Below are 17,242 nucleotides of genomic sequence, written 5' to 3' on the forward strand. Positions count from 1 at the left end.
TATTCAATCAGAGATCCTCAAATATGGAGGTATAAAAGTTTTGCAGTGGCTACTCTGCATAATTCAGAGGGTCTGGCCAGAAGGTTGAATTCCAGATGACTGGAGTAACTCTTGTAGTTCCCATCCCTAAAAAAGGAGATAAAGCTGAATGTCATAATTACAGAGCAGTTTGCCTAGCACACGCTCTAAGTGTGCTAGGTAAAATTTATGCAAGCATACTTGAAAAGAGGCTGAAAAATTGTGAAAGAGACACTTCTGGGTTCAGACCAAATAGAGATTGTCAAGATCCGATTTTCACTTTATGACAAATAGTTGAGAAATCATGGGCATATGATAAGGATCTGTATTTAAGTTTTGTAGATCTGGAAAAGGCATATGACAAGGTGCCCAGACGAATGCTTTTCAAAACATTACATTTATATGGGTAAATAGAATATTAGAGGGCAAATACATAATCAATATTTAGGTTGTAAGGCAGTTAAAACTGAAAGAAATACAGGAAGATAGTCTGATGTAAAATCAGGGGTGTAAGACAAGGATGCACGTTATCTCCACTTTTATTCATCACCCACATGGATCGTATTATGAAAGAAAGTGGCATTAAACCTGATATTAGAATTGGAAATCTCAAGCTTACCTCTTTGCTTTATGCAGATGATTTTGTATTCCTGAACACATCCAGTACAAGTCACCAGGATTCTCTGAATCCTGGTGACTTGTACTGGATGTGTAACATCTTTAACAAATTTAGTAAAAAGATCAAACTATGAAAGTAAGCAGGAACAAAGAAAACTTCAGTTGTATCCTGAATGGAAAGCCTATAGAACATGTAAAGTATTTTAGCCATTTAGGCACAGTTTTTAGTGAAGATGGCAAGTTAAATTTGGAAACAGACAACAGAATGGAATAAAAGAGAAATTAGCTAAAACACCAAATTAGCAGTATACAAGACAGTGTAGTGTTCAACCTAGTTTTAAGTAATGGATCCGAGAGTTGGGTTAAAAATAAAGCATTTGATCAAAGACTAGAGACCGCAGATATGAGGGTTCTGAGAAAAATTATGAACTTGAATAGATGGCATTGGTGACAGAATCATATTAAAAATTAAGACACTAATCAGGAATGAACTTAATATAAGTCTTCGAGAATGTGTGAGCAGGGCTAACTAAGGTGGTATGGTCACTGAAACAGAATCAGAAAAAATCTTTAGCTGAATAAGCAGTTGAATACAGGTGGTATGACAACACAAATTCATGACTTCGAGAGAGGTGTCATCATGGGTGGTAACATTGGTGGCATGTCCATATGTGTCCATTACTGCTCAACTAGAGCATCCAAAATCAACTGTTGATGATGTGATCAACAAATGGAGGTGTTCTGGTATCAGTAGTACAGGTAAACACCTAGGGCAGCCGCAAAAATGACTGACAGGTACAGGAGGATGTTAAAACAGGTGGCATGCAAAAACTGGCTACAATCGGCACAGACCATCTGTGATGAGTTCTGAGTGCCAGTAACCAAGCACCATGGTGAGCACTAATACTATACGAAAAGAACTCCATTTACTGGGTTTCTGCAGAAGAATAGTGGCACACCAGCCTAACATCACAACAACGAACAAGGCGGCTCATCTGACCTGGTGCAAAGAGCATGTGAATGGAAAATGGTACTCTGGAGCAATGAATCAAGGTTCACCTGTTTTCAGTCTGATGGCAGGGTATGGGTGTGGTGGCAGCCTGGTGAATGCTTGTTATCACAGTGTGTTGTATCCACAACAAAGTTTGGTGATGGAGGAGTAATGGTGTGAGATGCATTCAACTGGTTTGGAGTGGGACCATTGGTCATCTGTTCCATGAAGTACATTGATATATTCTAGATAATCAGGTGCTGCCTACACTGTGGAGTTTTATGGAATGGATCTGTGTTACTATCAAGACGACAATGCCATATGCTACAAAGCTGGAGCTGTTATGGAATGGTATGAAGAGATGGGTATTAAACGACTGCCCTGGCTTGCACAGAGTCCTAAACTCAACCCCATCATCGAACACCTGTGGGATGAACTGGAGCAGCGATTGAAGTCCAGAGCAGCATATCCTTGATCTGTCACTGAACTCTATGCTGCTTTGAAGAAGGAATGGAGACAAATTCCACCTGATGTCTGCCACACATGGTGGAAAGCCTCCCTCAAAGAGTGCAGGAGATGATCAAAGCCAAAGGTGGACATACCCAATATTAGGGTTTGCCTGCTGGCATCAATTGTAAATTGCTCGAGTGTCCTGACAATTATTGTCTACCAATAATTGTCACAAGTGTATAAACACTTTGTGGGGAATATGTAGAATAATGTGTAAGTTACATAGTTCTACCTCAATTTGTTCATGGTGATTATCACAACTTTTCCGCACACCTTCATAATCAGCCATATCTGGATTCACTAGCAGATCAGCTTTTTCAGAACAATGACTCAAATTATGCTCCTTTAGGTATACAAAGCATCATTTAGTATCTATCATATCACCATAATGAAAAAAAGGAACAACTTCTAGTTAGTATGAAGGGGTGTCATAAATGTGTGAAACATACATGCAATACCCATCTAAATTGTTGGTGAAAATAGCTGATATTTCCAGATTAAACACTCAATAATAATTATAGGATAGTTTATCAGGAAAAGATGGATTGGTAGATGATGACATAGCATCCTGTAACTATCGTTATGAAGGCTGCTAACTTATTCATTGACAATTTAAGTATGTGTATCAGTATGTGTGCATGTGCAAAACTTCACAGAACTGGTAATAGAGTGGAGGAGCTTGCAAGTAGATCAAGATTCACCAATATCAATACTTCTGCAAGGATAAAAGAAATTTGTAAGATCAAGAAACAAAACAGAGCTTAAGTTCTATTTGAAAGTATTTTTCTCATATGCAAGCAAGTCTACTTAGGATAAGGGCTTGGAATAAGTCAAGATGGGACTATGGTGAAATAAATTATTTAAAGAAGTACAACATAAGAAATGTCATCTCATGGAAGGTGTTTAGCTATTGTAGTATAATATGTAGTATGTTTGCAATCCTATATACTGACTGGCCCAGTTTGATCAGTATGAGAATGTCACAAAAAAGGAATATCCCTCTCCAGCTTCAAATTTCTAACGTCTACACAATGCCACAAGATACCACTGCATACAAAAAGATGCAATAAAAACTAAAGGAAATATATGATTTTTTTGCAGTGTTATTTATGTAACAAAAAATATTTTTAAATATGATTTTATTATTATTCCTTATGTTTTTTTAGTATTAGTATCGCTCCCAAGCCTCCATGGAATCTCTGAAGACTTATCACAGGAAGTCAAACACTCACAGATACAACTATCATATTTTGCCTTGAATACATCCAGTGTTGGAGCACTCACCATCTGCCCTGGTAATGCATTCCACTCATTCCCTACCTGCCAAGAAAAAATTTCCTTTTTGCTTCCTTACTCACATGACCTTTGTACAGTTTCTCAGGGATGACCTCTCATTCTTGCATCACTCATTATCCTATGCAGTAATTCTCCTATATCTGCTTGAGAAACACCTCTCACCAACTTATGCCTTAGTCACATTGAAACGTGTAAAATGGTGAGCAAAATCTATTCTTCTCCTGTCTGCCAAGCTCTGACAGACCAGATTCTCTTAATCTGTTCTCATACTCAATATTCAAGAATCCTGAGACAGTCTTAGTTATTTGCCTCTGCACCCACTTCCCCCATCCTAGGGATCCCAGACGTCCCGTAAAATACAGGATCGTCCCGTTTTTGGCTAATGCATCCCGTTATCCCGAGAAAACTCTTCGAGACAGCTTTTTGTCCTGTATTTTAGAGTTCAAGACTGAATAACAAAATCGATGAGTTACAATTTCTATTCTATTACAAACATCGCTCTCAGTCATTACAGGGAACTGTAGATGCATTGTTATTTTCTCAAGGTGAGTGATGGCCTTGAGAAAAATGAGAAGAGCATTACTGTATTAACAATCTATTTTGTATCTATAATTGTAAGTAAAAAACCATTTGAAGGCAACTTAAATAGGCTTAATGAAAATATGCAGCCTAACAATTGGATTTACTATTTGTTTACTTATACTTAGTAAAGTGAGTGTGCATAGTAAACCTTACCACGCACACACACTTGGAAAGTTAGAATCATTTTGTAAGACTGGCATATGTGATGGAAGTGCATACTAAACTTTTACCCTCAGTCATAAGTGTCGTGTATTTTTTTTTCCGATGTATCTGGGATCCCTACCCCACCCCCAATGTTTCCTTATCACCAATACAGCCATGTGACCCAGATCTCTGCATAGAAATCAAATGAGGCCTAATTAGTCCCATATAAATTGGAAAGCACCTCCTTATCCATACATGTCAGCATTCTTCACATTATAGCAGCAATTTCCTAATAACCCTTACGACTTCTGTAATGTGTTCCCTGAACTTCAGTTCTCCATCCAGCAAGATTCCCAGATTCCTGGCTTCCTCCACTTCCTGAAGCAATGTTCCTCTAATACAGTGGGTCTTAACCTTTTTAGTGATCAGCACTCCCTTGAATCTAAAAATAAGTTCTCACACCCCCTTGAAAAATGTGTTTCTATTTCTTTATTTAGGAAATTACATCTATTGCAAGATAATTTATTTATTGAAAAATAAACACATACATTTACATATACATAAAAAACAATATCTCAATTTTTAATGGCTATGTTGTTGTTGTTTATTCATAATAATACTTTCGAAGCGAGGCTCCTTTTTTGAAAGAGCCATGCGTAAGTCATCACTTGCATTTAAGCGATTTCTGACTTTTGTTTTTATGTGCAAAAGTGATGAAAATCCCATTTCACACAGGTAGGTGGTGGCAAATGGTAAAAGTGTCTGCAATGCTGCTTTTGCCAGTTGTGGATAAGGTTCTAACTGTGTACACCAGAATTGTTCTAAGTCCAGTTTTTCAAATTCCATTTGAATATGTGCATTGGCTCGTATTTCAATAAGATCGTCTTTCATTAAATACCTGTCGTCTATCGAATCTGGATCAAAATTTAGAAACTTCTCTCGCACCCCCAGGGGTGCACACACCCCAGGTTAAGAACCACTGCTCTAATATGATAAACCTTATTCCATCTTCTCTGGCAAATGTACATAACTTTACATGTAGCAATACTGAAATGACACCTCTTTCCCAAAAGCCTAAAGTATCAACCTATTCAGAGCTTCTTGTAACATCACATCAGAACTTCCTAACATTGCTCTTCCTAATTTAGTATCATCACCAAATAACTGAATATCTCCTCTCACACTAAACTATTATATATCACAGATATATAAATTAAACAACAATGGTCTTAGAACAGAACACTGCAGTACCTCATTCATCACCTTCCTTATTCGGGACATTGCAATCCCCATATATAACTTGCTTTCTCTTATCAGTCAGCCATCCTTGTAACCAAGCCACCAAACGACTATTCATTCCCATCCTGTCTGAATTTCATCAATAGTAACATGTGGCACTCAATCAAATGCTTAAGCAAAATCCAGATAAATCACTACATAAGCATCTCTTCTGTCCAATATACTAGTAACCCTATTATAAAATGTAATCAAGTTACTAATGTACAAGGGTGGTCTGAAAAGTTCTCGGCTTAACTATGAAAAAACAGATTTATAATTTCAATTTTTTTTTATTTTTCAACATAATCTCCCTTAAGAGTAATTACATTTATTCCAGCAATGCTCCAGCGCCATTATCCCATCCCTGTAGTGGTTCTCGGTAAGATCTGCAAAATACCCCGCAATCACCACCTTGATTCGAAGCAAAAGAAAGAGGAAGAGTTTTAGTTTTGAGAAGAGATAGAAGTCAGAAGGAGCCAAATCTGGGGAATAGGGTTGATGTTGCAACAATTCATAGTGCAGATCCCTTAATTTTCCATTGCCAAAACACCTTTGTGGGCAGGTGCATTGTCCTGATGAAAGATGATTTTTTCTTCTGCAAACTGGGTCTTTTCTCACCAATTTTTTCGTCTAGTCTGGTTAAAAGATTGGAATAATATTCCCTGGTTATTGTTTTACCCTTTTCAAGATAATTAATAAACGAAATGGTTTTAGCATCCCAAAACACCGATGCCATGACCGTTCCTGCTGATGAAACCGACTTTGTCTTCTTTAGCGCTGAACAACTGGCTTCTGTCCACTGTTTTGACTGCTGTTTGGATTCTGGTATGTAACGGTGAATCCAAGTTTCATCCATAGTAATAAATCAATGCACAAAATCAGTTTTTTATTCTTGTTAAAACTCTCCAAGCACTGTTCAGAGATTTTCGTGTGAGTGCGTTTTTGATCCTGTGAGCAAGCGCGGCACCCATCTTGCGCAAAGCTTTTTCATTTGCAATTCTTCATGCAAAATATACCCTACACGTTCTTTTGAAATGCCTATAGTCTCAGCAATTTCAAACACTTTAACTTGCTGATCCAACACCAGATCGTGCACTTGATCAACAATTTCTGGTGGTGTTACGCTTTTTGGACATCCTTCATGTGAATCATCTTCAAGGCTGGTACAGCCACGTTTAAACTTGGCAGTCTATTTCTTAATTGTCAAAAATGAAGGAGAAGAGTGCCCATAAACTTCGAATGAATTTCTTTTGGCATTTAACCTTCTTTAACAAAGAATTTTATAACTGCATGATACTCAATTTTATCCATTTCAAGGGATACAGGCAACGCTTTTGCTTCAGACAGCTGTATAAAACAAACTACTTGATAGAATGACTTGTAATTTCACATGGATGCTTATGACAGATGTACCAAATTAGAAAAAAAAATCTTGCCGATAGTATAGTTCTCAGCCCCATCTATGATTGGGGCTGAGAACTTTTCCGACCAGCCTTGTATGACCTCCCCTTGATAAACCCATGCTGTTCTCTCGAAAGATTTCCACTGTCATCAATCCAGATTTGTATTCTGTATAACACCATCACAACATTTGATATACATTTGATCACCAAGCTACAGTTTGATGCTACTCACTTGGATTCTCCCTTATGCAGTTGCACCATTTTTTTCCTTCTTTCCACTCTTCTGGGACTGTTTCTGTTGAACAGCCAAGTCAAGGACACTACTAGCTCTTTCATTTTATAAAGCAACTGCAGAAGTTGTAGTGCACTGTCAAGTTTATCAACTAAATCATACATGTACTATAGTTCAGATATAGTAGAGAAAGAATAGAGAAAATAAAAATATGTTAAACATCCCTTAGTAATCATTTTGGAACTGTTAAATGAACTTATATAAAAAATTCAAAATTAATTTTACACTTTTACATTATATGATGAAGCACTTCAAATATCATCCAAGTTTTGAAATCTACTACAGAACATATGGATATTAAACACTGCATAATCACATTTTGATATAAAATACAATGTTCTTTACAATAAAATGTAATTATTTCTTAATTATAATTAATTCTTCATACCTTTTTTAATAAGATTTACAACAGCTCCTTTTTTATACATGACTTCAATAGATGGCTTTTGTAATACCTCTAAACAAGGACTCATGAAAGAAGGACTGGATGAGTCTGCAGGCACATCTGGCAAAATATATACACCATGCTTTGTCCCAACTGCCAGTGGAGAAGGATGTGCTAGAGCTGTGAAGCCACTCTGGTACAAATTCCAACATGATTCATCACCTAGAATATTAATGAATAATTCAGCAGTTCAAAGTATGACAATAAATAAAAAGATAAGTTTGAAACATTTTGTGATAAGATGTTTAAAAAAATTTACCAAAATAAGTTTAAATTTATTGTCGCCCGGTTAAACAAGGCCCCCGTTGTTTTCGCCAGGGAACCAGGGCGAACAGCGAAAAGTCAGCTACTGGAACATATCTGAAAACAAACCCCAACTCAACATCACCAGAGTTAAAGATCAGTACTATCAACATAAGAAGCCTGAATGGCAAAGAAATGGAGCTAGCTGAGGAATTAGATAAGTACAAGATCGACATAATAGGGGTGACTGAAACAAAAAAGACAAAAACTGGTGAGATCTTTCTGAGCAATAAATACAAAATGTTATATTCGGGCAATGACAATCAAGGAAAAGAAGGAGTAGCCATAGTAATCAACACAAAATACGAGGCTAATCTTCTTGAATGGCAGTCAGTCTCAAGTAGAGTAAGGTGAGCAAATACGAGAATGGGGAACTGGACAATGAGACTTATTTGTGCCTATGGTCCCACAGAAGGTTCTACTAAGGTAGAAGTGGAGGAATTTTTTGAGGCTTTAGAAAAAGCAACTGACACAATGAAAAAGGAAAAGTTGGTCCTTGTTGAGGATCTAAATAGCAGAGTAGGAAATGATTGTGAGACATACAAAAATATTTTGGGAAAATTTGGAGAAAAGAGCAAAGCTAATAATAATGGCAAATATCTGTTGGATTTCTGCTCAGGACATGGACTGGTTATTACTAACACCATGTTCCAACATAAAAATGCGCACAAATTCACATGGAGAGAAGAGGCTAGGAATAAGAAAAGTCTCATTGACTATGTTATTGTTGATAGTGATGTTTTCTCCCTGGTGCAGGACACCAGAGTGTGCAGAGGATTTGAAATTGGAAGTGATCACTATTTAGTCTTGAGCAGGATAAAATTGAATTTCATACTGAAAAGAATAACATGTAAGAAAGTTTTAAAGTGAATAAAAGTTGAGCAGCTCTCAGATGTGAACTGTAGACTAAAATACAGAAAGATTATTGAAAAGAAAATGAAAGAGTTTGAGAACAGGAATCAAACCTTGGAGATTCAGTGGCAAATTCTGAAGAAAACATTGATTGATTCTGCCAGAGAGGCATGTGGTGAGGTTGTGTGCAAGGATAAAAAAATCAGAACTCCCTGGTGGACACAGGAAGTTAAAGAGACAGTGAAGGAAAAGAAGAAAGCATATCAAAAGTTCCTGGCAAATAAGTCAGCTTTTACTCTTACAGAATACAGAGACAAATGTAAGAAAGCTAAACAGTGTGTAAAACTAGCTAAACAAAAGTCATGGGAGGACTTTGGCAAGAATATAGAAAATAAATATCAAGAAGGTGGCAAAATATTCTGGAGGTTGTTGAAGAAGCTTAGGAATGGAGGAAAGAGTGCTGTAAAAGGAATTAGAGATGATAAAGGTGACATGAAAACAGGAGAAAAAGATATGCTTGAAGCATGGAGTAATTACTTTGAAAAACTGCTAAATGAAACAAGCAGTGATGACAGCACAGTGATAAAATACACTGCCCAGGCATGCAGTCAGGATTACATATCCATACTTGAAGTAGAAAAAGCCATCAAAGGCTTGAAATGTGGAAAGGCAGCAGGAGTAGATGATATTCGACCAGAAATGCTGAAGCATGGTGGTATAAGAGTGTTACAGTGGCTGCACTGCATAGTTCAGAAAGCCTGGACAGAGGGACGAATTCCCGATGATTGGAGTAGAGCTCTCATAGTACCCATATATAAAAAGGGAAATAAAACTGAATGTGAGAATTACAGAGGTATTTCCCTACTGAGTGTTCCTGGCAAGATCTATGCAAGTATACTTGAGAAACGGTTGAGAAGAATTGTGGAAGAAAAGCTTGGTGAAGAACAAGCTGGATTCAGGCCAAATAGAGACTGTCAGGATCAGATATTCACTTTACGACAAATAGTCGAGAAAGCATGGGAATATAACAAAGATCTGTATTTAGGTTTTGTCGATTTGGAAAAGGCATATGACAAGGTGCCAAGAGAGAAGCTATTCAATACGCTGCAGTTATATGGTGTCAATGGGGCATTATATCAAGCAATACTTAGTCTTTATTTGAGTTGTAAGTCAGCAGTTAGAATTGAAGGAAGTACAGGAAGATGGTTGAATGTTAAATCTGGTGTGAGACAAGGATGTACATTATCCCCTCTGTTATTCATTATCTATATGGATCACATTATGAAGGAATGTGGTATTAAACCTGATATCAAAATTGGAGATGTTAATGTCAGCTCTTTGCTTTATGCGGATGATGTTATACTTCTAAATAAATCCGCTACAAGTCTGTAAGATTCTCTGACTAAATTGAATAGCTGTTGTAATAGATATGGTATGAAGGTCAGCAATAAAAAGACAAAGACAATGAAAATAGGCAGAATCATTGAAAATGTCAACTGTGTTGTGAATGGAGAATCTGTGGAACAAGTAAAACATTTCAGCTACTTAGGCACGATTTTTACTAAAGATGGTAAATTAAATATAGAAATAGACAACAGAATCAGCAAAGCTGGTATGGTGGGAAGTCAATTGAATAAATTCATATGGAATAAAAAAGAAATTAGTCGGAACACTAAATTAGCTGTATACAAGACAATGTTCAAACCAGTTTTAACTTATGGATCTGAGAGCCGAGTCAGAAGTAAAACACTTGACCAAAGACTAGATACCGCAGATATGAGAGTCCTGAGAAAGATTAGAGGCGTGAACAGATGGCATCAATGGCAATATTGTATTAAAAATGAGGATATTAGGAAAGAACTTGACATTGTCAGCATCCAGGAATGTGTTAGCAGAGCTAATCTCAGGTGGTATGGTCACTTAAACAGAATGGGCGAGGAAAGATTAGCAAAACAAGTGTGCCAGGTTGGCAGGAAAACGACCCAGAGGAAGACCAAGATATAGGTGGATTGATACAGTACAAAGTGCCTTAGATGATAGAAATATAAGATCTGATAATGTTGGAGTCTTGACAAGTAATAGACTGATTTGGAGGAAAATTGTAGATAGGAAGTTAGTAATGATGTAATTTTTTCATGTAGTACTGTCATATCCTGTACACCCCTTGATTGTACATGGCAGGAATTTGATGATGATGAAGTTTAAATTTCCATCTTTAATTTTCTAAGTATGTCAGTTTACATACCTATATTAAAATATTTTGCTATTTGCTAAGAAATACATTATATTTGAAATGAACTTTTTCCACACAATACAATTGAGTAATGTGTTAGATTATTATTGTTAAAAAAATTAAAAGCAAAAATTATCTTTCCTTCCATGAAAATAACAGGTTCATGAGTTTGTCACAGGCAAGTAACAAAAATGCAGCCTACTATCTGCCTACTTTTTTCTTTTTTAAATGTAATTATGGTGTGAGAATGAGGTTTTTAACCTGGAGGGTGGTGAATGAGTGAAATGCATTGCCTGACTTAGTTGTGAGTTCTCTATCTGTAAATGAATTCAAGAAACATTTACAAGAAACATTTGGGTCTCTCACGACACTGACTCCATGGAGATACCCGTAATAATAATAATAATAATGAAAGGACACTGTGCCGTTTTTCACCAGGAAACCAGGACAAAAGTGAAAAGCAAGTTAATGGTATAATATCAAACTTAAAAAAAAAAAAATTAAAGACAGGTGACAACTTAAGAACATACACATTTGTGTTACTAAAAAAACAACAAAAAAGTGTAATATTTCTAAATTATAACTAAGATGTTTATTTCCAGCAATAATGACCAATAAAAGAAAATAATAATTATAGTGTCCAATCGCTAAACACAAATATAAACTTCATGAATGGTAACCAATTTTAAGTAGAGTGGTATGGGCAAATTTCAAAACAGGGAATAGAATAAGAAGATTTGTATCCAAAATATGAACTAGCCATCATTAGTAACATATTCAACATAAAGTGTATAAATAAATTCAGATAGAGAGAAAACACAAGAAATAAGAACTGTATTAACCATTATACTGCATAGTGGTTCTCATACTAGAATATACAGAAGATTTCAAATAAGAACAGATCACCATTTAGTTTTAAGCAGGATAAAAATGAGTATCTCATTGAAAAGAAAACTATACACAAGTTTTTTTTAAAAAATGAAAGATGAATAAAATATACAAATATTACTGGAAAATAAAAATGAAAGAATTAGAAAAACAGAAATGAAATCTTAGACAACACACACATACACAAACTGCCAAAATACGAAGAAAACACTAATTGATTTAGCCAGGGAAGCATGTTTGCAATGAAAGAAAATTTGGAAGTTCCTGGTGGACTCAAGTTGGGAAAAAAAAAAAAAAAAAAAGTAGCAGGAAAAAGAAGAAATCATATTGAAAGCCCTTAGCAAGTGCAAAAGAATGCACAAAAATGCAAGATAACCATGTGCAACAGTAGCTGAAATTTATAGAAAGAGTTTGGTAAGAATATAGAAAGAACCTAGTCTTGCAGAAGTGAAGATAGGCAACATGAACATAAAAAGTATTAAAGGAAAAAAGAAATGAAACTCATAAAAGAATTAAAATTAGTACCATATCAACATAATTTAGGTTACTGAGATGAAGAAAACGCATGAGATACTGCTAAATAATAACTATAACATTATACTTGGACAACCACAATCAGGAAAAGGAAAAAATAGAACTTTTCAACTCAGTAGAGAGCAGTAACAAAAAGTTAGTTCTTATTGGACATTTAAAAAGCAGAATAGAAATGAATACCAGAAAGAATATCAGTAGCAGCTTTCTGAGTCTAACTGTAGATTCAAACATACAAATAATACTAGAGGAAAAAAATGTTTGGTGCTGAAAAACTTTCCATTGTAGTGTTATTCTTCAAATCACATGAAGGAACGAAATAAAATGAAATTGCATGTGTGATTTCTGTCAGACTATACAAAACATCATGACTTACTGTTGAAAAGTAACCTGTTATTTGTCAATAGGTTAGTTACTCAACAGAAATATTCCAGTTCCATACTCGAACAACTCAAATACCTCCAAGTCCAAGGATTCATCACAGTTCTATGCTATGAAACATCACATCACTTCCATGACCTGTTATCAACACTACATAATCTACGATCTGCACTAGGCCATTGTTATAGTCCAAGTATAATGTTATAGTTATTATTTAGCTTTAAAAAGGGTGAATGGATAGCTAATATAAGATCTAATACATGAAACATGGTCTTTCCTACCACCCACTGCATATCATTTTTATCTGTTAACTGCATGTAGCCAAATTTACCTGTATAAAAAAAAAATAACAATACAAAATTTCCAGAAGATAAAATCCTGCTACACCCACATCAAATCAGCACTAACTTACTTTCAAATGAGAAAGCCTCTATAAATATTTTCCTTGTCATGATGAAAATCAAATTCATGAATTCTCATTGAGGGACAGCATAACATCCTATCATTTTTTCAACTGAACCACAGAGGCACTCTTTATGCTGAAATATTTAGGTACAGGAGATTATAATGTTAACTGTTCTAATCTGCTGACTCACATCTGTTACAAGTGAAGATTAACTGAATCTAATCCACTTTCAGTCATCTTAGCAGCAAGTATTAATGACAATTATGAAGCATTCAAATTTTATAAATATATATATATATATATAATATAATATAATATTTATATATGTAGAAGGTGTTTTACCTTGGGTATAATAAATGTTAAAAATACCAAGCAATTTTAAACCTGGTTTTACTCCATTTCCCAAGAAAGCAAACAGACAAACAAGTCAAGTTTGCACCTGCAAGTGATGCAAGTCTAGCTGATCCTACAGGTAGTGCAAGACCAAGGCAACTCGTAGTAAAGGTGGCATAAGCTCTGATCACTAATCTTAATATTTACCCTTAATGCCAAAACACATCTCCAAGAAGGGGATGCAATGTTTTGTATTAAAGGCAAGGGGCCACTACCCAGACCGGTTTCGACCTTTATTGAGGTCTCGTCAGTGGGAGCTAGGCTAGAAATATCAAGATTTAGTAATACAGAGATTATAAGTATTTTACCAGAACAAGTTGCCATAAGGTATTTTAACCTTATTAAATAAAAATCTCTGGAGGAGATATAAATGTAGAAGGTATTTTATTTAGAAGATTTATTATACCCAAGGTAAAATACCTTCTACATTTGTATCTCCTCCAGAGATTTTTATTTAATAAGGTTAAAACACCTTATGGCAACTTGTTCTGGTAAAATACTTATAAGCTCTGTATTACTAAATCTTGATATTTCTAGCCTAGCTCCCACTGATGAGACCTCAATAAAGGTCGAAACCGGTCTGGGTAGTGGCCCCTTGCCTTTAATACAAAACATTGCATCCCCTTCTTGGAGATGTGTTTTGGCATTAAGGGTAAATATTAAGATTAGTGATCAGAGCTTATGCCACCTTTACCACAAGTTGCCTTGGTCTTGCACTACCTGTAGGATCAGCTAGACTTGCATCACTTGCAGGTGCAAACTTGACTTGTTTGTCTGTTTGCTTACTTGGGAAATGGAGTAAAACCAGGTTTAAAATTGCTTGGTATTTTTAACAATATTTATATATATAATATGTAAAATATTTATAAAATATGTAAAAAAAAAATGAAGCAAAGAAACCCTACATTCAGATTAACATATTTATTTCACCAAAGCTTTCAAAAATTGTCAACTTACCATCATCACTCAGTAAATATGTAATAACTGCATCCGAGCTAGACAGAAACAATCCAGGTTGCATTCGCTTTAAAAAGGGTGAATAGATAGCTAATATAAGATCTAATACATGAAACATGGTCTTTCCTATAGGTAATGGAGAAAATAACTTTCCAAATATGCTGTGATTTGGTAACCTCTGACTTAGTCCACCAGCATGAATTAACAGTATTTTCATCTGGAATAGCTTATCAGCATATACATCATGCAGCCCTTGTAGTGCAAAAAATGTGGATCCTCCACATCCTAGAAAAGAACAATATTATAAAAATTATTATTTTATATAAATTTATCTATAGCTAACATTATAGACTTCACTTTGAAGAAAAGCATATGCAAGGGTTAAAGGGGGGGGGGAATTGGAAGTTGCTAGATTAGACTATGATTATAAATTATGCAAATACTTAAGTAGTGCATAATTCATCATCAACAATTTGATGATATATTTCCTCAAGGGGATGGTCAGATAGTACCAAATGATTAAGTTTACATTATTAATAATCTCCTATCAACAAATTTCCTCCAAATTAGTCTATTACTTGTCAGCATTTCAATACTGTTGTATCTAACATTTTGCTCTTCTAAGGCACTTCTGATTGAATCCATCCACCTAGACCTCAGCCTTCCTCTATGTCTTTTTCCTGCCATCTCGACATCAGGTTTTCTCCGATTCTGTTTCATACTACCTTAGATTAGCTCAGCTCATACATTCTTGAATGCTTACGTTAAGTTCATTCCTAATCTTCATTTTTAATAATTCTGCCACTGATGCCATCTGTTCAGGTCCATAATTTTACTCAGAACCCTCATATCTGTGGTCTCTAATCTTTGATCAAGTGCTTTATTTCTAACCCAAATCTAAGATCTATAACTTAAAACTGGCTTGAATACTGTCTTGTATACTGCTAATTTGGTGTTTTGGCTAATTCCTCTTTTATTTCATATAAATTTATTTAGCTGGTTACTTGCCATACCAGCTTTGCTTATTCTATTGTCTCTTTCCAAATTTCACTTGCTGTTTTCACTAAAAACTGTGCCTAAATAGCCGAAATATTTTACTTGTTCTATAGAATCTCTAATCTGAATGCAATTGAAGTTTTCTATGTTCCTGCCTATTTTCATAGTTTTGATCTTTATTTTGCTGCCGACTTTCATGCCAAATTTGTTACAGCTGTTATTCAGTTTAGTTAGAGAATCCTGGAGACTTGCACTGAATCTGTTGAGGAATACAAAAATTATCTACATAAAGCAAAGAGGTAAGTTTGATATTTCTGATTCTAACATCAATTTTAATGCCACTTTCTTTCATAATACGATCCATGGAAATTATGAATAAAAGTGGAGATAATGTGCATCCTTGTCTTAACCCCCAATTTTACATCAAATCATCTTCCTGTATTTCTTTCAGTTCTAACTACCTTATAACTTAAATACTGACTATGTATTTGCCCTTTATAATGTTCCATCTATCCATATAATTGTAGTGTTTTGAAAAGCTTTCCTCTGGACACCTTGCTGTATGCCTTTTCCAGATCTACAAAAACTTAAATACAGATCCTCGTGGGATGTCAAAGAGAACATATACAGAAGCCATTACATTAAGTTATTTGCATAATGTCTTCACCTGCATTTTTGTATAGTTCTATATTTATATTGTCTTCTCCTGGTGTTTTCCTATTTTTCATCTTTATTGTATTTTTCAGTTCTAACATTGTGATATTTTCTGTTAGGTTATTCTTTGTTTTATAAAATTTTATTTCATTGTTCTCATCTGTCCAGAGATTTTGGAAATAAGGTCACCCATTTTTCTAAATCTATTGTTTGTATTTTTATCTTTTCTTTTATTTCTTTATTCATGTATTTTATTACTTTATAGGTTTTGGGTTGTGACTTAACACGTTCGCTGCCACGCTCCTCGGGCATAGCTTGTTACCGCACGCCAAGCAATTTCACTTCTTCAAGGTCGGTACGAGTAATCTTGTTGCCGGCAGTAAGCGTCATATGAGTATATATGTAGTTGGCTTGTGAGGCTCATATACCAACTACGAGTATACTCGTAGTTGGCAGCGAACTTGTTAAATATATCCTTTTCTAGTTCTGTTACGAAATTGTTCCATCTCTCTATGTTTTTTCCTTACTTCTCGTTTTGCAATCACTGCTTCTTTTATACTCTATTTCTGCTTCTATTGTTTTGGAATTTAGCCATTTCTGGTAATTGTCCTTTTTTGTTTTTCCATTTCTTTGTTCCAGTCTCGTAGTCCTCTTTTTCTAATCCATTTGCGCTTTATTCCTAAGCCTTCTGTTGCTGCTTTTGTGAGAATTTGCTTCAAATTTTCCCATTCCTCTTCTATGTCACTTGATTCATGTGTGGTTTCTGTTTTTTTGTGCATATTGGATATTGTTGTCTAACATGGGGATCCTGTAATGAAGAAATTTTTTTAACTCAGTTGATAAGAATTTTCAATTTTATGTATTTTTAGCCACTTTGCTTTAAATCAAATTTTTGCTGATACCATATAATGATCAGAGTTTAATTCAAAGCCTCCATATGCTCTTACATCTAAAATTAACTCCACCAATTTAAAATTTGCGATAAACGTAGTCAATTACTAATTTGCATCCTTTGGCTGACCAAGTATATTTATGTATTTCATTGTGTTTAAACACCAAATTCATTATTCT

The 17,242-nt window shown here is 35.1% G+C and overlaps 1 protein-coding gene across 1 annotated transcript in view; it reads right to left on the reverse strand.

Annotated features, from left to right (window-relative positions):
* LOC150100258 (fucose-1-phosphate guanylyltransferase-like) overlaps window positions 1–17,242 on the reverse strand; it is a 51,388-nt gene that overhangs the window by 19,746 nt on the left and 14,400 nt on the right. The window contains exons 3-4 of the mRNA XM_090402782.1: window positions 14,522–14,806; window positions 7,521–7,739 (exon numbers count right to left, since the gene is read on the reverse strand). Coding sequence (XP_090258908.1) covers window positions 7,521–7,739; window positions 14,522–14,806 — 504 coding nt within the window. The remainder of the gene's footprint in view (window positions 1–7,520; window positions 7,740–14,521; window positions 14,807–17,242) is intronic.

The sequence above is a fragment of the Typopeltis vanoorti genome, chromosome 13, assembly GCF_054136105.1.
Source record: "Typopeltis vanoorti isolate ZY-2024b chromosome 13, IOZ_Tvanoo_1.0, whole genome shotgun sequence".
NCBI lineage: Eukaryota > Metazoa > Arthropoda > Arachnida > Uropygi > Thelyphonidae > Typopeltis > Typopeltis vanoorti.